This window comes from Geospiza fortis, unplaced genomic scaffold, assembly GCF_000277835.1.
Source record: "Geospiza fortis unplaced genomic scaffold, GeoFor_1.0 scaffold182, whole genome shotgun sequence".
NCBI classification, from domain to species: domain Eukaryota; kingdom Metazoa; phylum Chordata; class Aves; order Passeriformes; family Thraupidae; genus Geospiza; species Geospiza fortis.
Window position 1 is genome coordinate 437,599 of NW_005054367.1, and position 22,436 is coordinate 460,034.

Consider the following 22,436-nt stretch of genomic DNA (forward strand, 5'->3'; position numbering starts at 1 on the left):
CAAGGGAAAAAACAAGATTGAAAAGATGAAAAAGCTGATCAACCAGTGCAGGGCAGGGTTCACGTAACTGATTTTTATATCTAAAGATGAACATATAAACAGACAACCACTCTGGAATTCTTTAAATTTGTGTACATGGAGAGAAACTGCTACATCCTGAAGGCAATTTAGGTGACCTTGCTCAGGTAATTTGTAGAGGAAGAAACTTCAGGAAAATTCCTTTTCTCCATTTGATGAACACACAGTAAAAGGAGCCTGAAACAACCTGGCCATGGCCATCAAATTTCTAAAAGCCAAGGACTGAAAGGATAAATCACAAATATTCTGGCACTGAAGACAGACTGAGCCTATTTTTTTTATTTTTATAGATTAAAAGCTGAGAAGTGAGAAATAAGGTTGATCTAGAAATAAAAACACCCTGTAGCCATTCTTTGAAGAAGACTCCTCAACTGGACAAACCAATTAAAAGTTCAATTTCTTGAAGTTAACTTACTATAGATTTTAGCTCAACAGAATCTGAGCATTTAGATATTGTTGGGTCAGCAGAATTGCTGATGGTCAGAAGGAAGGAGAGTTAAAAACTGGAGCAGTTTTCCTGTGGGAAGAGGCTGCAGAGACCAGGATCATTTCACTACAGCAGGACACAACTGCTGGACTCCAAGGTAAGGAGATGATTAAGGAAAATTTCCTCCTTACTTTTCAAAACATGAATTCCACACCACTCCTTAAATGTCACTATAGGACATGATATAACACGATGTGGACATGTTGTTCCTTCCAAGGTAAAAAGGGACTTCTTCATTTCTGACTCCAACATTTATAGATTTCCAAAAGTGACAGTGGATTGGAGGGTGACAGTGCCACCTCTCCAATGACACTGGACAAACCAACAGTCTGTCAAATTATTCTTGTTCCATAAAAGAATGCAAAACAATGAGTTATTTACATAAAGTGTGTGAGAAAGTTCGTTATAAGAATATAAACATCAGAAAGTTTAGAAAATCTTTAAAAATTAGAACAACACTTAAACTTACTGGGCAATTCAAGAAAAAGAAAAAAAGGGAAAAAACCTCTTTCACAAAGCACATCTCTTCAGTGGGGAGCTCATTGCCACAGGGGTTGTGGAGACCAAAAGGATTAAAGTGTTCAGAGAAATTCATGAAGGACAGGTTTCATCAAGGGCTAATAAACCCAGTGACCTGGGCACCACTGGTAGCTTGGGAAATCCTGGGATTACTGCTGGAAACATGGAGAATATTCCAGCAGAATGATCCTTCACTGCATTTCTTAGAGAGTTGCCTGTTTTTCCCCATCAAACACAGGCTGACAGGCTTGCAGAACCTTTCCTTGATCCTACAGGGCCAGTCCTATGGAAACAAGGGGCAGCTAAAGCCACAAATCTCAGGTGTCACGGACATATTTTATGAAAAATCCTTTTGCTAGGACTTTTATCCTGAGAAGCTGAGAAGCTTCAGCTTCTCCATGTTTTGCTGCTTTGGAATGTGATTTGGAGGATTGTTTACCCAGCGTGTGAATTTGTTTTTACTTGATGACCAATGACAGCCACCTGTGTCGAGGCTGTGAGCAGTCACAAGATTTTATTATTCATTCCTTTCTATTCCTTTCAAGCCTTCTGATGAAATCCTCCCTTCTATTCTTTTAGTATAGTTTTAATATATCATTTTCTTATAATATTCTCCCCAGAAGAATATTCCATGTTTACATCAGCCCTGGTGTGGATTATAGCCGATAATCTGCTGGGATAGAGCAGAATTGTGGAGAGGGAGAAGAGAAGATGATGTTCTCTGCATCTGGCAGGTAAAATCCAGCCATCCCAGTTACTGTTTTTCACAAATATTCACATTTCTTGGTTGTTTTCTTAGCTTTCCATACTTTTCTCAGTGGTGGCTCAGAAGCCTGGAATCTGCTCATGCTCTGATGAGGTTTACTGATGCACTTTCTCTCTGTACTAGCACTGATCTTTAAATCACTTTCTCTGCCTTTCTTGTTTATTTACAACCACCACCACCCCAGTTTTTAGGAAATAGTTACGTCCCACCTCAAAATTTCCTTTTTTTTAAGGCTAGAAAACATAAAACCTTTTGTTCTTTTAGAATTCTTTGACAAAACAGATTCCTTCTTCCCCTGCTCTGTGCTTTTCCTACACTTCCCCCAGATTTAATGTGTGAACCCAGCCTGCCATGGTGTTTCTCTAAGGACACATCAGTGCCTTGCACAATCCATTAACATTTCTTCACCTCTTAAAACTATTCTGATACACCCTCAGAGCAGATCCAAGGCTATTTTTTAATGCTGGCTCAGAGGCACTGTGCGCTCTGCTGCTCCTCACGCTGCCATTTACAGCTGATGAACCCCCCAGCACAGTAGTGAGCAGGCTCTGTTTACAAGACCTTGCACTTTCTGTAGTGAAAATAAATTCCTTTTTTATTGCCCTCGTCAGGAGGCTGAGCCAACTCTTTTTTACAGCACAATTTGTTCTCCCTATTGACAGGGCCTTTCAGCTTTTCAGCCATTCAGGTCACTTCAGCAGCACACCACTCCCTTTTTCCATCTCAGTGTCCCACATGTTATTAAAAAAAAAAAATTAGGGGGGAATATAGCTCCTCTAATTTGCACTAATATTTACACTAAAAATTCTGGAATCAAATGAAATCAAATTTGGCCCCTTACCTTCCTGAAACACCCTTGGAACCCCAAGAATTAGAGCTCCTGGGTTCTGTGAAATTGGATTTTTTTTTACATACACAGGAAGGAATCAATCTAAAACATTTAAGAAGTTTCTCCCTATCACCCCTGTGTATAAGAATCAAACCTTTTGATGCAATTTTACTTCTGGAAGCCTTTCTAAATCCAGTAATGCCCCCCCCCAAGGATGCTATCAGGAATGTTCTTAATTTATAAAGATCAAGCCTGAGCCTTTAAATGGCTGGAGTTTTTTAACTAAAATATTCTTTCTAAGATAGGTATGTATGTGATAAGTTTTGATGATAATTGTATTAATCATGATACCTTTCAATGTGGGCAGAGATTCATTAATAAGGCCATTAAAGGAGTGGTTTTGGTGGAAAGGAAAAGGGGGAGATGTTGGGATACACAAAGCACAGAGTACTCTGGACTTATTAGCATGAGAGATTTGGTAACAGGATGCTTTGGCAAGAGCAAACAGAACTTTGAGGATTAAATCAAGATCGCAAGAAATCAAATCTGATGGATTAACCTGAAAGAAGAAAATGACATCAGACTTCTGCAAGCAAGAGATGCTTAAAATGTGTAAGTTTGTTTTGTGATCTTTAACCCAACCTTTGTGGTAAACATCACTAGCCTTCCTAAAACAATATATAAGCATTTGTAGTCCACAGATCAGATTCTGTGACAATCACACTGAGTCGCCATGTCCCTCTTCATCACTGGTATTACTGTAGGGAGTAAAACATTTTTAATCCCAGACTGATCATTAACAAACTCCATCAGTCACCTTGCCCATGCTAACAACACCCTTCTGAGTCCCTCTCCTTATCACCTTTAGAATCCTTAAAAGATGTGTTATCTTCACCTTAGTAAATGATTTTTCATTTGACATATCAAATAAAAATCTTTTACTAGATCCCCATTAGCTAATTTTATTCTCTTTTTTTTTTTTTTTTTATTTTAACTATCAATTCTCCATTTGCTCCTACAACTGCAAGTCAAGCTGCTCAGTATTTAAATAAGGCATGACAAAGGTAAGCTTTAGGATCAGGTCCATTCATAAAGTCTGGCAAAGCAAGAGAAAGCTTGAAAGTGCTGAATAAATTTAGCAATGAGGTGTAGGTACAAAGATCCCTGGTTTATTTTTCCTTCCCATTGTGTAGCCATCATCACTTTTTCAGGTTAAATTCCACCTGCCACAAATTTGATGAATTCCAACCAGCCATGCTGGCTTTGCACCGGGTTGCTCTCCTTACTGAAAGGCAGAATATTAATTTAGACTTGGAGCATTCTTTACATTATTCCTGATATCAGCCACCTCCACTCTACACAGAAACCTCATATCTTTTCCTGATATCTTTCTATTAATATGATAAGGAAATCATTTGTTGTTTCATTTCCTCACGTGTGACCTCATCTGAACCACATTTTTTCTCCAACACCAGGACTCAGACCACAGATGACAGAGAAGGTTGTTGCTCACCACACCTTTTTCATTCCTCTGCACTATTTTAAGAAGTCAGAAAACTCCCCAGAGAATGAGTTCATAATCTTCCCTGTCTTCAGTTTCTCAGCTTTTTGATTTATCCTCATCAGTTCCACAGGGAGATGGATGTGTCAGGGAGTGGGATGTGTTTTTATTCCTACAAGTGACCTTCCTGCTGCACATCCACATCAAATTTGCTGTCACTCAGCCTCTAGTTCTCCACTTCTCTGTGAACCCAGCTGAAATTCCTGAATTTCCTTACCAGGGGACAAGAGTCACATGTCTCAATTACCTGGGCAAACTCCAAGTTTTCCCCCATTTATTATTTTTGGCATTGTTTCCCAGTTCCCCAGTCTTTTACCAATCAAGATAACAAACAGAACCAGCACAAAAACATCTTTGTCTTCTTGATCCTGCCCTTTTTTTCTTAGCTGAGTCTCATTTACTCATTTTTCTCTACCACTAACCTTTGCTCCTTGTCCTCCAGTGCAGCAAACACCCTCAAACCCAATCCAACCTTTCCTCTTCTTTGCCTTTGTGGTCCCATTTCCACTTGGGTCACATTCCTTATTTACAATGTTAAATAGCTTGCTTAAATTCACATTTTATTTGGCAAATCCTACACATTTCTCTAGAGTGAGACCCTACTCTCATTTCCTCTGTCTTGTCTTCCAAATCCCCTCTTCCCACCACCTTTTGTCCCTGGGTCCCCTCTCTCTCAAGGATTAGAAAGTGACATTTCACACATCAATCTATTCCCCTTTTGAAAGCACAAAGCTTCAAATCTTGGTCTCACATTCCCCCACAAATATTGCTAAGGCTGTCACTGATTATCCCCCTGTATTCTTGTCTTTTTTTTGAAGGAAAAATATTAATTTCTTTCAAGCAAACTCCCTTCTTTATTACCCTTTAGCAGCTGCATTCATTATTCCGCGTTTATTAATTGATTAATGTTGCAAGCAGCTCTTGCCCAGTGAACATTTTGGCTACAAGGGCCTCTGCCCAATTCCCACAATGTCAGGGAAGATACTGAAAATCAGGAATTGCACCCAACCCATCAAGCAGGAGGCACAGAAGTTCACTGACCCCAACAAAAATGGGCTCAATTCTTCCCTACCATGGTCTGGATCCCACAAAATCTCCCATATTTGTTCCTCCCCCTGTTCCTGGTAAATCTAACCTGCTTTCCTTGTGTTGCAAAATCACAAATGGCTCTTGGGGAGCTTTGAGATTCTCAAATATATATATATTTATATTTTTTTTTCAGTTGTGTCCAGCTCCTTGTTTTTTTAGCAGTGTAACATAATTGACAGCTGTTTCCCCTCAAAACCAGCAGCTTCCCTGTGTTTTCCAAACACCAAAAGCTGTAAAAAACCACGATGACATCTATGTATATTACATAACTGCAAGCCCTGAGTGCAAAGTGCTCCCAGACACAACTTCCCCCTGCTGCTGCTCTCCCAGGCACTCTCAAGTGGAGGGGAAACTACCTTTAAAAACGTTTTCCCAGAAAACTGGCTCACAGGAAAATCTACTTCCATCAAGAGCTGAGAGTGCCCCAAGTGATGGGAACCTTCATCAGGAGCTGGAATTGGAATTTTTCCCCCTGGCCCAGCCAAAAGGATATTTCACAAAAAACCTTTCTTCAGCATCAGGAGAGAAGGTGAATTTCAGGGGAACTCCAAATTAGAGATTGGCTCTGGCACAGGAAAAGGTGTCAGCAAAGGAAAGTGGATTGAGGGTGGGGGACCCTTTGTTCCACCCACAGCTCATGAACCAGCAGAGCATCACTTTCCTTTTCAAAGTCTGCATGACTGAAAGAGATTTAAAGTCCAGTAATGTGTCAGAATTGGGGTTGTTTTACAGTAAATGATACAGAAAGGATATAGGAAAAAAATTATTACTGGAGTAATGATCATTTCCTGCTACTACAAATAATAAATAGAATAGAAATAAAATAGAATAAAAAGTAATCGAATAAAAATTTCTCTTGATGAGTAAAGGAAGACAGAACTGTTAAAATTACAAGAAAAAAAAAAAAAAGAAAAAAGTAAAAATAGTTTGCCAATGGGCCAGAAGAGGAAGATTCTTGTAGGATTGCTTGCAACCAGACAAATGATTACAGAAGAAAACCCAAGATGATAAACAGATATATTTGACCATGGTAAAGGGCATAATAATGGGCAGCATTTAACATGATTTGGTGCTTCTGCATGTTTTTATTTCAAAGATGGAGCAGAATGGCAGATTAAGGAGATTTAACTTCCCCAGTTAGGTAAAACAGTACCAAAGGAATGAAGAGTAAGTGTACAGAATAACGTAATTTTAACAATTTGATTCCCTCAAGTGAAAAACTGTTCATTAATAGATTTCAGAGAATGAGGTGAATTGGTAATAATCAAGGATAGAATTATTGGGTGTGAGAAATCCTACACTGATAAAGAGCCATAATGTGATTTATTTGATTTAATAACAACTAAATAAGTTAAATAAAGAAACCCATGAAACAAACAACTCCAAACAACCAAAATACCTCAACGCCAAAATGGGAACAGCACAAATAACTTTGAAACAGGTCTGAATACCCTTCTCTGGAGCAGTAAGGGCTACAGAAATGCAGTTAATAGAGCTGTGGGATCACAGCAAGGAAGAAGATGTTGACGTGTATTTTCCAAGGTTTATGAGCAGCCAACCTTAATGAAGTCCACAGCCTCCTCCTGACTTGCAAAAGCAGTCTCCTTTTTTTTATTTTTCCCACAGCTAAAGCCATTGTTTTACTTATTCTCACAGCAACACCTCAGAGAAAGCAGGGAAAAGACACCCAGTGGCCAATCCTGACTGGAGAGTGACACGTGCCCTGCTACCAGTAACTGATAAAATATCCCCAGGTCACAGAAGTGATGCAAACAGAGGCATTTTGATTTGTGAGCAGCACAATGAGCCTGTGTTTCAGATCAGGCTCTCTGCATCGTCTCCGTTGCCTGAAAATGGCAATACATTGGTTTTCCACCTGGGGAATTTTCTTGTTCCACGTGATCTCTGCTCTCCTGGGTTCTAGCAATGATGATTTTATGCAGTAAGTTATTGTGGAGGAGGTTTTACAGCGACTTCTGTGAGCCAGAGAGAAAGTGGATAAGAGGATCCATGTAAATCCCTAAAAGAATTTTCTACCAAAGTCATTGACACAGAAATTAAGAAAAAAGGAGGATAAATTAGAGAAAGCTGCAACTGCCTATTCCAATGAGCACTTTGTCTCTTCTGACCAATGAGTCAAGTGTAAACTTGTGAGTTTTGTAAGAATGTATAAAAAGCATGCATGCTGTAATAAAACCAGTTGGAAGCCTTCTGAAAATGGAGAGCATTGTTTTGTATTGTCTTAAGAATAACAACAAGTTATTGCAGCAATTAGGAAAAATGTGGGAAGAGGGTTGGTGAGGAGCTGGAATTTAAGGAAAGCTGAGGATCCAGTGGGTGCATCCAAAGGAGCCACATCCCACTGCAGGAATGGCTTTGCATGAGTGAGCACAGCAAGGAGGGGACCAGGGGTTGGGAGAGGATGAGGCAGCACCCAGCAGGGAAAGCTGGGTGGAAATCCAGTCATGTTGGAACCCTGGATGCTGAGAATTTTAAACTTTCTGTGCTTAAAGGCACAGACCCACAAGAGAACACTGCATTTGATCTGAGGCTGTGGAGAAAGCTTCCAAATTTGATTAACAGCACTAAGATTACAGGTGTGTAGATGGTTAGAAGTGTGTAATATCACAGGGTGGAAAACTTAAGAGTTTGGGGTTTTAGAATACAGAAATAAATATGAAGCAAGATAGAAGGTTTTAGGCAGAGGCAAATTGTTCTTTTTTACCTTCTTCTTCATAGGTTTCAGTGATGTTTTGCAATTAGATAGAAAAGTCTGCATTGCAGGCTTTGAGGGATCAGTTATTGAGTTAAAAAAGAAAATGATCTAAGTGTCATTTCTTATTAAATAGTTTAGTCTTAAAAGAGCTTGTAACAAGAGATGGTTAGGCAGTTTGTGCTCAAAACCCCACACAGTCAGACTGTGGGGATCACCTGAGTTGTCACTAAAACCACTCCTGAATATTCACATTTACATAGAAAGTAAATAAATCATAGAATCCTGGAATGGTTTGGGCTGGGAGGGACCTTAAACCCATCCAGTGCCACCCCTGCCATGGCAGGGACACCTTCCACTATCCCAGGATGCTCCAGCCTGGCCTTGGACACTTCCATGGATGGGGAATCCACAACTTTCCTGCACTCAGTAGTGAGGCTCAGTGGGGGCTTGCAGCCCAAATTTTGAGCTCATTCTCTCTCCCATGCATGGAAAACATCCTGTAGCTCTCATCAACGTGAAGATCCCAGCACACATCTTGCACACTCAGAAAGATTAATCCTTTGAGCTGCTATAATATGACTTTTATAAAACATTTTTTGCTGGTTGTTTAAAAAAAAAAACCAAAACAAAACCAACAAAATTAAAATTAAAAAAAAACAGGTAACAATTGTTAGGAACCAGAATTCCTTCCTGTACCAGAAGCAACAGTGCGTTCTCAGCAACTTCCTCAGGAATTCTCACTCCTCTCTGGCCATTTGTTATCAGCTCAGGCAGTGGTGATCATTAGTGCCTGGAGCATGAAAAACTCATTACCCAAAATCTACAAAGCAGCACAAACTCCTGCATTTCCTGGCATGCGTCCCCCTGAAATAAAAATGCTTCAGATTGCCAGTGATCTTAGAAGAACTGCCCAGCAGACCTGGCTGAGAGCTGGAATTTCCATTTGCAGGGGAAGATCTGTAACAAAGTAAAAATCATGGAGCTGGACCAAAAAAACAGCAAAAGCAGCAGGAAACATCAAGGCAGAACACAAAAATGGGGGGACATGGGGATAACATCAAGGCCAGGGGGTTTAGGGATGCTGGAGCTTGCACCTTCCATTAATTGCTCTAAATTCACTTGAACCTCTTGGCCTCCTCATCTCCCAGTACTGAAAGTTGTTTATGCTATAGAAAAAATTAGAATTATGCTTGTTTTAACATCAAAGCCTGAATGCTTCCCTGAGAGCACCCAAGATTTTGGACTTTGTGGAATAATGTATTCATCCTTGTCATGAGTGCCTGAATTTTTATTATTTCCAAGTTATTCCTCTTTGTTGGAGAAGAAAAAGGATTTTTTTAATCTGTGCAAATTAAAGGAAAACTTTGTTTTTGTCTTCCACTTTATTCCAGTACTAATGTGATTTTACTGGCCTGGGGATACAGGACTACATGCAAGATAAAATTTGAAGATCACATATTTATATGAAGCCATGAATGTGTTTTTATTCTGTTCTCATCTCTCAACACATGATTTATCTCTTGTCTATCACAGAAAATTGAACTTATATGTTCAGATAATTAAATTTCTAGTGGTAGTGCCAGAATTTCTCTCCCTTTTTTATAACAGCCTATTTAAAGCCCATCACGAGGTGAGTACAGTTGTAAGAGTGTTTTTGTCATGAATAATGCTCTGCATTATTAACATTTAATCTCCCATTTTTCATTGACCTGTCACTAAAAATCAGATTTCATTTCATGACTTGATATTTACAGTGTAAAATTTCTTTATGAATAGGTTATTTAGATTTTGTCACTTTATGGGGGAGATAACCAAGCACTTCAGATTATTTATGTCATTCTAAGACAGACACCCAAAATAACTGAAATTAATCATGGGTTTTTTTTTTTCTCTTTTTTTGAGTTTAAAGGCCTAAATGCAAATATTTACATAGAAAGTAAATAAATAATTGAATCCTGGAATGGTTTAGGCTGGAGGGACCTTAAAGCCCATCCAGTGCCACCCCTGCCATGGCAGGGACACCTTCCACCATCCCAGGATGCTCCAACCTGGCCTTGGACACTTCCAGGGTGGGGAATCCACAACCTCTCTGGGTAACAAAGATCATTAAGATAGATAATTACATTCAAATTAGAAAAAATCTAAGTGCTGTCAACTCCTCAACTAAAATTAAATAATCTTTTTTTTTTCAGTGTAATATGCACACAAAAATGCAGACAACTGAAACTTCCATGGAGTTTTCTGTTGTAAAAATCTGCTGATTTTTCTGTTAAAAAAAAACCAAAAACTGGGGCAGAGCAATCCCAGGGAGATCTATTACTGGCTGAAAATTCCATTATCTAAACCAACTCTTGTTTGTCTTCAGCTGTTCATCCAGAACTATGCCAGTTATGTAAATAATTGCTTACCATGCTGGTAACACTCTCTGAATGGTACATATTTCTTGAGGATATCAGCACTGAGTTATTTGTCTTGATATTTTTAATATCCTGAGAGAAGCAAGGTGACATAGGCAGCTAAATCGATTGCTGAAAATTACATAAACAAAATTCAGTTTGTACTTAAAAAAAAATTGTGCAGAAGTCTAAACTGCAAAGGTCTAAAGCCACTTTCCATTGTGTTCAAAACCAGAAAAATTCCCATTTCTTGTAAAAAAAAAGGTACCAATGCAGTGTCTTACACAGTACAAGCTAGAGGAGAAACAGTACTTTAAAATGAAGTTTTGCGAAAAAATCATGGCAATTCCTCAAAATAGAACTGCACTTCATAAACTGCTCTGACATTCTGGATCAGATCTGTGAAAATATTTAGATAGTTTAAAATGCAAACAGGCACCAAAAGGAATTGTCATGTTCACTTTAGACACAGCTCCCCCAAATAAAACCACGGATGATTGATTGGCCTTGTCATAATCCATCTGGTAGGAACTGGGAGGTGATGAGGGAGAATATATCCTTGCTCAAATGATTAAAGAATATTTATCACTTTATAGCAAGCAAAGCAGTAGCAATAATGAACCTACAGACCATTACCTGCACAAGTAACTTTACTAATCTGAACCCCTCTGTTGTAAGCAGCTCAGAAAAATGAGAAAAAATGGCATGTGCCCTGAAATTATCAAATAATTTGTGTTAGAGTACAAAAGTGGAGTCAAGCCAAGTGCTGTAGTGTTACTATAAGCAAAAGAAAGGAAGAAATTACAATAAAACCAAAAAAGCTCAATCTGCAAACCCTTGCTGGGATCCCAGCAGGTGAGCAACTGATTGTGGATCTCAAAATTTGGACTAAGCTGCTGTTTTTTGCCAAGACAATGCAGAGCTGTAAGAAATAAAAACTTCCATAAATCAGCCTCGTGCTGCTTTCAAGTGCAGCTGTCACTTGTTTATTGCAAACTGGCAGGGAGCAGCTTCCCCTTGCTCCTGGGGCTTTTCACAGCGGCGAAAATTTCACTTTATATTCTGACCCACTGACACTCCCAGCACCACAGAAACACCTTCAGTCTGTGTAAAAACTCAGTTCAGTGCCACTGTATATAAAAATTAAATGCCACTGCGCCTGGGCAAGCCTCAGGGAGTTTTTAAAGAGGTTATGGTGACTTCCCATGAGCTAGAGTCAGAATATTCACGACAGCAATAAACAGATTTGTCATGCATTTTTTACAGCTACCTAAAAATGAGCTGCCTCACCCATTTTATTCTGGATTTTCCTTTTCATTTTCACTGACAGAGAGACTGGGAAGTCAGCACAGGTTATTCCCCCCTACCTAAGATACCTCAAGTGTGTGAAATAAATACAAGTCTTGCTTAAACTGTCAAGGTAGAGAGAATAAAAACCAACCTCAGACATGACACCTAATGCTCAGATGGAGCAGATGTGGTGGAGTGACCACTAAAATAGATATATATATAGATATATATAATTATATATTATATATATCTATATATATAGATATATATATCTATCTATCTATGTATTAGATATATATAGATATATATAGTTATATATTGTATAATTATAATTATACACACACAAGTGTGTGCACACAACAAGAAAAGCCAAGATTAGGTGAGTCAATCAGCACAGCTCCCCCGTATTTATCAGAGCAAACACCAGGACAGATTAAAAAGGCCAGAGATTGAAGCACACCCTGGATTTCTCCTCATTTTCCCAGCTCACTTTGCAGTTTATGGAACAAAGCTAGAGAGGCACTCACAGGTTGATGGATCTTGATAAGATGACAGACACAGTCAGGAGGATGCAGCCATAGGGACCAATTTCAAACTGAAAAGGAAAAGGTGTTATTTTGGTGTTATTTTGTTTGTTTGTCTAGGATTTTGGTGCTATTTTGTTTGTTGTGTATAAAACTTTTTGCCCAATTCTCCAGAACTGCAAATGGAACTGAAGGCAGAAGGAATTGCTGTGACTCATGCCAAAGCTGAATTTGTTGCTGTGTTTCTTAAAATGCAAAACATGTCCATAAAGTGGTAGAAACAGCGTTCAGAACACATTGTTTGAGACTAATAGACACAAAGGCTGGCAACTGAACCATCATTTGTTCATTTAATATATAATTAAACACAGTACCTGGTGAATATTCTGCTGTAGAAGTACAATCAGGTCCTCATATCTCATGGCACTGTGAAGTATTAGCTGGGAAGAAATACAAGAAGGAAAAAAGATGACTTAAAAAACAGCAGCTCATTTTTATAACCTGAAAGCTGAAATGAAGTAGCCAAAGCTTTCAAACTGCCTGGAAAGATCTGAACTAAGAAAAGGAAATAAAGGTCTAATGAAATTTACCTCTTACTGTTGTCATTTTTCATAGAATTCCACCTCAAAACCTGCTTTATTCTGAATTTTTCAATGCTGCATTTTGATGATTTTTAAGTTTCTTGAACAGGCACTTTGATTCAATTTTAAGCACTGTCTATGCAATGAAAAAAAATCCCTAGGACAGAGGAATTCTGCAGCTTTAGAAATCACAGGATGGGCAGGAGGCTCAGGGGTTTGTACCTATGTGGTGAAGCATTTACCACATTCAGAGAATATGAGTATTCCTATTTAACATGAAATCCATGTTAAATTCCTATTTAAGATGAAATCCCCCTGCTCAGGGGTTTGTACCTATGTGGTGAGGCATTTACCACACTCAGAGAATATCAATATTCCTATTTAACATGAAATGCAGGACAGCTCACAGATCCAGGCCCTCACTTCAATATTCCTTGCCTGTTTTTCCATCTTCAGATTTTCTGAGACATCCATTCCCTCATTTAGGAGGCCAAAAACATTTCCTGCAACCACTAAAGCCTGGCTGAAGGCAGCACTGCTTGCAAAGCCATCAGAGAGCCTCAGATGGAAACAAGGCTGAACTGGAAAGTGTTCTGCCATTTGGAGCTTCTGGAGAGCGGAAAAAAGGCAAAGAATTCTGTGTAAGACAAGAAGAAAACAGAGCCTTTTCATGCTCATGGTCAGTTGGAGGGGCCCATGTTGATTTTTACTGTGTGTGATTAAAAACAGGCAGAGTTTTTAGGTTTAGAAGGTAAATATAAAAAAAAAAAAGGGATTTCAGAGAGCCCAACTGTCCACAGCCACTGGGCCAACTCAGAGCCAGGCAGGCTGTGGGATTTTATCTCCTATTGGGTTTTGGATCATAACTAATTTGATTTAAAAATGTTAGGAGAGCAACAGAAATCAGAGTCATTGAGCTGAAACAGGGAAAGCAAGAAGGAGGATCTGGAGCATGGGAGACACACAGAGCCTTACAGTTTCCAGGATTCCATCAGCCTTGTATTTCCCTGTGGGAGTGAATTGCTGTCTTCCTGATGGCCTGAAGGGGACATTCAGACAAAACTCATGTTAAAAGGAAGAAAATGGCATCCAAGAGAAATCAACATGTTATATGAGCTCAATGATGTGCCAAAGATTTACATTATTATTTTTTAACGACTTTAAAACAAAAGGATTTCTTGTAAATAAGTTTATACTGCAAACCAAACTTCTACCAGTGAAACAAACACTTCATCTGTGCTGTGCTCTCTCAGTCTAACATGAATTACAAGTTTCTCCACACAGAAAGAGGATAAATATAAGTTTAAGATGTTAATGGCAGTTTTTATTGAAAAATATTTTTAGAGTAATGACATTCAAACAAGCAGAAGAACATATGTAAAATATCACAGAGGAAGAAGATTTGAGATGTAAAATATGCGAAATATAATTTGAAATGTCTTTGAATTTGCTGCTTCTATTTTAGGTTTATGAAGGATTTCTGTGTCCCAAAGCCTCGCTGTTATTTTGCAGCTATTTTATGTCACATTCACATTTTCTGAAAAAATCCCTTCTCCCAGGATTTTTCTCCTGGGAAGCTGAGAAGCCTCAGAGAAAAGGAAAACAATTCTTATCTCATTTGCTTCTCCTGTGTTGTGCTCATTTGGAATGTGTTTGGAGATTGTTTACCCACAGCTGATTGTTTCATTGGTTTCTGCTGTGAGTTGTTTTGACTCTTTGGCCAATCAGGGCCAAGCTGTGTCAGGACTCTGGAAAGAGTCACGAGTTTTCATTATTATCTTTTTAGCCTTCTGTAAGTATCCTTTCTGTATTCTTTAGTATAGTTTAGTACAGCATTCTTTAATATAATATAGTAATATAAAATAATAAATTAGCCTTCTGAGAGCATGGAGTCAGATTCATCATTCCTTCCTGCCACAGAGGTCCCTGCAAATACAATAATTTTAGTTGATCTAATAAAGGAAATTAATTATGGCCACAAAACCTGACTCACTTAAAAATGTCCTTTAGGTTCCAGAGCAGCCAAAGCTAGGGATCTAAAAGTTGGATGTTTTGTGTACAAGCAGCCTCACTGCATTGCATAAACCAAGCAGGCAAATGCAGCAAAAGGAGCTTAATTCCTGCCATAATGGAATATCCTGCAATACAGGGGCAGAATGCTGCTGCATCTGGAAAAATAACTCTTAATAAGAAGATTTTGGAGGATCCCTACAAGCAATTAAATCCAATCCATCAATTAAATAAAGATCCGGGATCTTTCACAGCATCTTCAAAGTGTTCTGTCTATTCTGTCCCAGCTGCTGGGGCAGCAGAAATTACATTGTGCATTGCTCCTTAGGCTGCTTTAGGTGGAATAAATGCAGCTTACAAAGCATTTCTGTCACATTTTTGGGGTTGCCAGGACAAAGGAGGAATTGAGACTCTGACTCCATGTTCTTAGGAGACTAATTTATTATTATATTATATTATATTATATTATATTATATTATATTATACTATATTATATTATATTATGTCATGTCATATTATATTACATTATATTATGCTATACTAAAACTATACTAAAGAATAGAGAAAGGATACAGACAGAAGGTTACCAAGAATGAAAATAGAAACTCATGACTGCTTCCAGAGTCCTGACACAGCTGGACAGTGATTGGTCATTAAATTAAAACAATGAAACCATGAAATTTACATGAAACCAATCAAAGAACCACCTGTTGGATAAACAATCTCCAACCACTTTCCAAAGCAGCAAAACACAGGAGAAGCAAATGAGATAAGAATTGTTTTCATTTTTCTCTGAGGCTTCCCAGGAGAAGAAATCCTGGCGAAAGGGATTTTTCAGAAAATAAGACAGTGACACATTTCTATTGTAAATTATGTAGATTTGGGACAGATAGAGGCACAAGGGCAGTGAACAGTGTCTGAAAGAGGTTTTCCTACTCACAGTGCCACCAGGGCTTTCTCGTGGCCCCCCGCACGCCACAGAATGTCAGCAAGAGCCAGGGTGAGGCACTTGGTCCTGTGAGCTTCTGAGGGCTGGAGACAACTGCAGTCCAGGAAATAAAGGAGAGAGACAAGCAGCAAAATGTGAGGGAAAACAGATTCAGAACAGGTTTGAGCTTAAAAGAACAAAAGCATCTTTAGAGAGAGTTTTATAACGATTAATAACAAGGCTCCGATCAGAAAATCATTATTTAGGTACTTCAGTTCTTCTACAGCTGAGAAGAAACCACCTGTATGGCCAAAAATGCTGTGAGCTGGAGAGGCAGCTGGTGTTGTCACTGGGGAGACATTCCAGGCGTAAAGGTAGAGCTGAACCCCACCTTTTCCTGGGAATGAGAGACCACGAGAGCACCCACAGCACACCCTGTGCTGAGACTGCTCAGCACCTGCAGAGGGAGAGGACATTGATGTCACCATGGGCTTTTTGGAACCATTCTCTGAGGAGAAACCTCATTTCAGGCATTTAAGAAGGTGCTTTGGACCTTGAAGATAATCAGACCCAGGGAAGGGAGCTGTAGGGAGAAAAATTCTCTTTAGATTGCTGCAGAACAAACTGGGCACACTGGGTGGGTTTCTTCTCAAGTCAGAAGGAAATCAGACATTCATAGACATTTAATGACATTAATTCACCAAATTCAAGTGTTAACAGCTCGGTGTTGCTTTTTGGGAGATCTCTATGAGTTTATGTTGCTCCTAATGAGGATTATAAATAATTGCAAACTTGTCATGTCTCTGTGTTCTGTGACACTGCTCCTGTCATACAGGGGAATTTAAGTGATGAAATTCACAGTCTCCACTTCCAGGAGATCGTTACTTAAGGTGGTGTCTGATTTATAAGGAATGATTAAAATAAAACTGGTTTTGTCCTTAAAAGCAATGGATGAAAATCAGGAGAAGAGTAAATAAGTTATGATCAACAACAGGAACTGGTTAAGCACAGATCTGTTATCACACCCTGACTTTCTACAAGAAAGAGCTCCTCTTCCACAGAACATATTTTTAATTGCTTGGACAAAAAAAGCAGGTAAATGCTTCAGGGAACAAAACCATACTGGCAAATAACAGATAAGAGAAGCTACTTCATCTTTAAATCTGTAATAAAGCTTTCAATACTCTCCAGCAGGATGTTTTAGGTTTTAAAAAGGATTTTTAGTTTCTAAAGGCATTCATACTTAATTTCTTTCTGAAGTTTTTACTTCTTAATCCTTTTAAACAGATCTATACCATAATGTTTTTAACCATTACTAAACTTTCTCCAAAGTACTATCTGCAACAAATGCTGCTTGCATTTTTTTTAAATAAGGTGTGTCCCAAAATCAGGACCTGAAACATTTTAGGACCAGGAGGCTGAAAGTCCCAAAGTGGCAGATTTGAGAATAAACCCAATATCCATGAGACTGAAGAAGTGGCCAAAAATCCCATGTCCTTGGGAAGAACATAACTGGAGTTTTCTCTAGTGGCTCCAAGAATGGCAGTCTTTGAAATTCAGATTTTATCAGTTTTAGAGTGTTACCAGCATGGGAGATGAAGACAAAACCTGTTCCCACTGTTTGAGTAAAAGATCTAATAATTCAAAAGACTAAACAAGAAACACCAAACATCAAAAAAGTTAAACAGACTTTCAAGTTCAATGTCTGCCTTGAAAATAATGTTAATTTAGAGAATGTTTCCCTCTCTGAAGGATGTGAGATATGGGAAATAATTGGTGAGAGTTTTCAAGTGCAAAAAAAAAAATATAATCACAACTTTCTCTTATCTCTGCCTGTGTTCTAATACAGACACCCAGAAATTCATGGGAATCACCAGTAATTTCTGTGTCTGAGAGAGGCAGCAGAAGAGGAAGAAGGAGACATGATAATTATTTCTTGAATGTTGAAGAAGCCTGAAATCAAACACTTCCTGTGAAGTGGTTGATAATTTGAAAATCCAGGTTAGAGTTAGAAAGGAATATTTATCCTCTCATTTGAAGCTCTGAGGCTTCCCCTTCCTTCTGCCTGCTGAAAGTTTCTGCCCATGGCAAACACAGCATAAGAAAAGTATGTTCATCTCATGAATAAAAACCAAAAATCTTTTAAAACCATGTGGATAATAAGAGGAGGAAAACAGGAGAGGCAAATTCTGCAAAGTAAACAGGATTTGTTGGAGATGGCACGAGTTGGGACACACAGTTTAAAGAACCTGGCCTTCATCCACTTATCTGGGTGCCACATAATTTTATTTCATGTATGATCTCTGAACCGTGCTGCAAGAGGGAAATTATCATCTCTGTTTTCACTAAGGATGACCTGAGACACAAAGGGACCAAGGAGCAAATGATCAAAGGCTGTCCTCAAAGCTGAAAGAAATTCTTGCTTTTCACAGCCAGAAATAATTCTTCTGTGGAGATTCCTGGTCATAAAATCTAAGTATGCACTGAGTTTCCTGCAAGAAAGTTTCTGAGATTTTTCTTTCATGTAGACAAGAACCTTGAAAAGTCTGGCCTCATTATAATCTGAATTAGAATCCTAAAATTTTGCAGGATAATTTTTGTCACTTCCCATTCTGGATGCTGAAAACAAATAATGATGCTCTACAGGTACCTGTTTCTTTTCAATATTGATGAAAAACACCCCAAACAATGAATTTACATTAAGGGTAAGCCAGACAGGACTAAAGGAATATCAACAAAGACCACGGCATTTTCCTACACAGTTCCAAGCAGAAAAGTGGGTATTTAAGGCCAAAATTTAATACAACAGGAACATTTTTATATTGTAAGGCAATGAAGGATCTCAGCATGAAAGCTTCTCTTCAGACTAAATCCAAGTCAGACTAATGGAGGTCACAAATAAAAGAAGATGGTGGCAGCATAAACCAGTAACATAATTTTCCCTCTTAAACATTTTGTTCCTTTAAGGCACAGGGAGGCTTTGTGGAATTTGTCTTTTGTAAAGGACTGAAAGTCTTATTGAAAACAAGAGGCAAATACATGAAAACTGGTAACAAAGTAATTTTTGAGGCATTATTTTCCAGAATTTAATTCAGTAACTCATGTTCCTTTAGCAACGTGACAAGTACATCATTATTATAGCAGTCCCAGCAATTTCCTTGTCAGCAGCAACACCTAACAAAATTCCTTTAAAGCAAGTAGAAAATACACAGAATATAAATTCAAATTCCATTAAGGAGTTTAAACAGGAATAATCAAAAGCAGTTACAAGAAAAAAAAATCATTATAACTTTAATTTTTCAACCCTGTTGAGATTCTTAGTGTCGAACACTGGATGAACTTCGTGGTCTTTCAAACCTTGATTACTTTTTTGTTTGAAATCCAATTTCCATGAGGACCTCGAGGCTAAATAATTTTCATTGGCCTCAATTCAAGCTGTTTGGTTTTTGTAGAGGTTCTTGGGTTAATCACAAGCAATTACACAAATAAGACACCAACTTGTACATTCCTACAGTTCCACTGGAAGCAAACACAAGTAAATCAGATGCTGCTTTCTTTCTCTCTCTCTCTGAGACAAAAATAAGTTCAGTAAGTTCAAACTCAAAAGGCTCCTGAGTGGCTGCAGCAGAGAAATAATAATAATGAAATTATTATTTATAATTTTTTTTTTTTTAGTTCTGTATGCAAAATTGCTGAAGTTTCAGTGCCTTACCGGGTGTCTTTGTTCCTGTTGGTGTCTGCAAAGATGAGCTGCTGCAGGAGACAGGCTTGGACAGCAGCCAGAACCCCACATGGGCCACCCTGGGGGAAAATGGGACACTCCATGAGCAAAAAACTGCTGGATGCTGGTGGGAGCTCCCACCCAGCCCAAAGCCATCCTCTCATCCCTCTCTCTCCAGCCAGGACTTTACAGTGCTCTCTGTGGCTCCGGGGTTTTGTGCAAGCCAAGGAAAATCAGGGTTTTTAAGTGTTTTTGTGGTTCCTGCCTATTTTTCCTGAAAAGACCAAGACATCTAAAATGTCAAAAGAAATGTGGGGTTTTATTGAAATCTGGGATATTTGAACTAAAAAACCACCTGATCCCTACTGAGCTGCAGTTTGATTTTCAGAGAGGAATCAAATCTGAGTGTTTTCCAAGGACTGAAAAGAAGCCTTGCTCTTGTACCTCCCCTCAGCAACCTCCACCTGCATCACTACACAAAGATTTCAGGTTTCAGTACTGCACCTCAGATCCTCCCTCTCTCTGGGGAAGAGAAAGAAAACCAAAAAAGTTTGATTCTTTTAAATTATCAGCCTCAGAGGGAAAAAAAAAATCACAACACCAAGAAATGCCATATTAAGTTTAAATTTTATGGATTCATAGTTTTGGGCTACGTGCAGGACACAAGGCTGACATCACAGACACCACAATGCCACCCATCAAACTCCTCTCAAACCCTGCAGAAGAAAGGGAGAAAGGGGGAAAAAGGGAAAGGGCAGCCAGCCCTGCTGTTTTCACACAATGGGATTATTAAATCAGTTTAATTCTCTGACTGTCCTAAGTGCAGCACCAAGGGAAGGGGACCTGCAGGTAAATGCAGTATGGAAATTAGAATAGCTTAGATATTGACATCTTCTCATTTGTATGATACATACTCTGCTTCTCCAGATTTATTTACGTAACTGATGAGTGAATAATCTGAAATGTATCAAGGAAAACAGCAATGTTTGTATCAGTCCATCAGGGAGAACCTCCCAGTCAAAAAAGAAATTACAGGATTCATTCTAAATATCTTCTTATAGCACCACAAAAGTTTAACATAAGAAAGAACTGAACAGTTGTTCAGCTGAATTGAATTTTGGAAGTGAGGAGGAAATATATTAATGAGCTGAAACTGGCACAATCTAAGCAAAACACCATTCCTGCACTGGAATTCATGGTGGGGAATTTAATGGGCAGTAAGTGGCTGGAAGTGATGAGATATCCTTTCTGCAGGCTGGGAACACCAAAGTAACATTTACTGTGGGCCAGTGACCACCACAGCCATGGTTCCTTTTAGAGCTTAAATGGAGATTTAATATCTTCTTTTTCCACTAGGCTTTGTGAGATAAGCAGCTTTCTTCTGAGATCACCAGCCTAATGAATATTTAACTAGATGAGGTAAGTTAATTAAACATCTTAATGACATGTTTATTAGCCATTGTCCTTGACTCAAAGCCTCTCTTCCTCTCATTTCTGTATAATGGTTTATTGTGTTTGTGCTCCCCCCAGATGAAGGCAGGAATGATGAATCTGACTCCATGTTCTTAGAAGGCTAATTTATTATTTTATGATACTCTATTATATTAAAGAATACTCTACTAATTATACTAAATAATAATAATATCTATAATAAGAAGAAAATAAAATTATATATATATATATAATAATATGCTATTATACTAAAGAATACAGAAAGGATACTTACTGAATGCTAAAAAGATAATAATGGAAACTCCTGACTCTTTCCAGAGCCCTGACACAGCCTGGCCCTGATTGGCCAAAGAGCCAAAACAACTCACAGCAGAATCCAATGGAACAATCACCTGTGGGTAAACAATCTCCAAACACATTCCACATGAGCACAACACAGGAGAAGCAAATGAGATAAGAATTGTTTTCTTTTTCTCTGAGGCTTCTCAGCTTCCCAGGAGAAAAATCCTGGGCGAAGAGATTTTTTATAAAATGTGAATGTGACAATAGCCTACTTCTCTCAGGCCAGATTTTCTGCATCAGCACAGAGGCTTTAATGAGTGTTTTGGAAAGAGGAGCCTACAAGTGCTTACTGAATTCCCCAGATCCCTGCTCCTGAGGGGAGAGACCTTGTGTGGACACCCCAAGAGCAGATGCACAGCCCCAGGGCTGGCACAAAGGCATCACAAAGCTGGGGAGGATCCATTCATCCAAGGGATCTGGTGGATTTTGGTGAAGGAGGTTTTGCAGCAGCTTCTGTGAGCTAGAGAGAAGTTTCATGGGAGAATGCATGTTTACACCTGAAAGAGTTTCTTGCCAAGGTCATTGACATGGAAACCAGGAAAGAGAGAAGGATAAATAAGAGAAACCTGCAATGAGCACTTGGTTTGTCTCTTCAGACCAGTTAGTAAAGTGCAAACTTATGAGTTTTTTAAGAATGTGTAAGGAACACGCATGCAATAATAAAAAGGGTTTGAAGCCTTCTGAAAATGGAGGGTTGTTTTGTATTGTCTCCATCTCAACCATGACCATCTCATATAGGACAGATTTTGGGGGCAGCTCCATGACTCTGTGGCACGAGGGTGGTCCCTGGGCTGAGCCTAATGAGGAACACAGAGCAGAGAGGGGTGAAGCACTGTCTGGGAGCCAGGTGCTCAGGCAGGGCTGAAAGGGAGAGCTCAGAGGAGTCACTGAATGCCCTGGATCAGAGAGCACCAAAAATCTCTCTGGATTGGGCATGTGCTGGCCAGGCTGGCCCAAGTCATGGCTGGGTGCTTTTACCAGCTGGGGTCACCATGGGGACCTGCTGGACATTCCAGATGTGTTCCTTGCTAGACATTCCAGATGTATCCACCTGATGGATGTTGCCCCAGGGCTGGTAACAAAATCATCAAGCAGTCGGGGAGGACCCATTTTTCCAAGGGTTCTCCTGGATTTTGGAGGCAGCTCC

At 39.0% G+C, this 22,436-nt stretch overlaps 1 protein-coding gene across 3 annotated transcripts in view; it reads right to left on the reverse strand.

Annotated features, from left to right (window-relative positions):
- MINDY4 (MINDY lysine 48 deubiquitinase 4) overlaps window positions 1–22,436 on the reverse strand; it is a 75,606-nt gene that overhangs the window by 27,989 nt on the left and 25,181 nt on the right. For all 3 annotated transcript variants that reach the window (XM_031059754.1, XM_031059755.1, XM_005424327.2), the window contains exons 9-13: window positions 19,487–19,575; window positions 15,787–15,888; window positions 13,812–13,875; window positions 12,630–12,695; window positions 12,259–12,326 (exon numbers count right to left, since the gene is read on the reverse strand). In XM_031059754.1, the coding sequence (XP_030915614.1) occupies window positions 12,259–12,326; window positions 12,630–12,695; window positions 13,812–13,875; window positions 15,787–15,888; window positions 19,487–19,575 (389 nt within the window). The remainder of the gene's footprint in view (window positions 1–12,258; window positions 12,327–12,629; window positions 12,696–13,811; window positions 13,876–15,786; window positions 15,889–19,486; window positions 19,576–22,436) is intronic.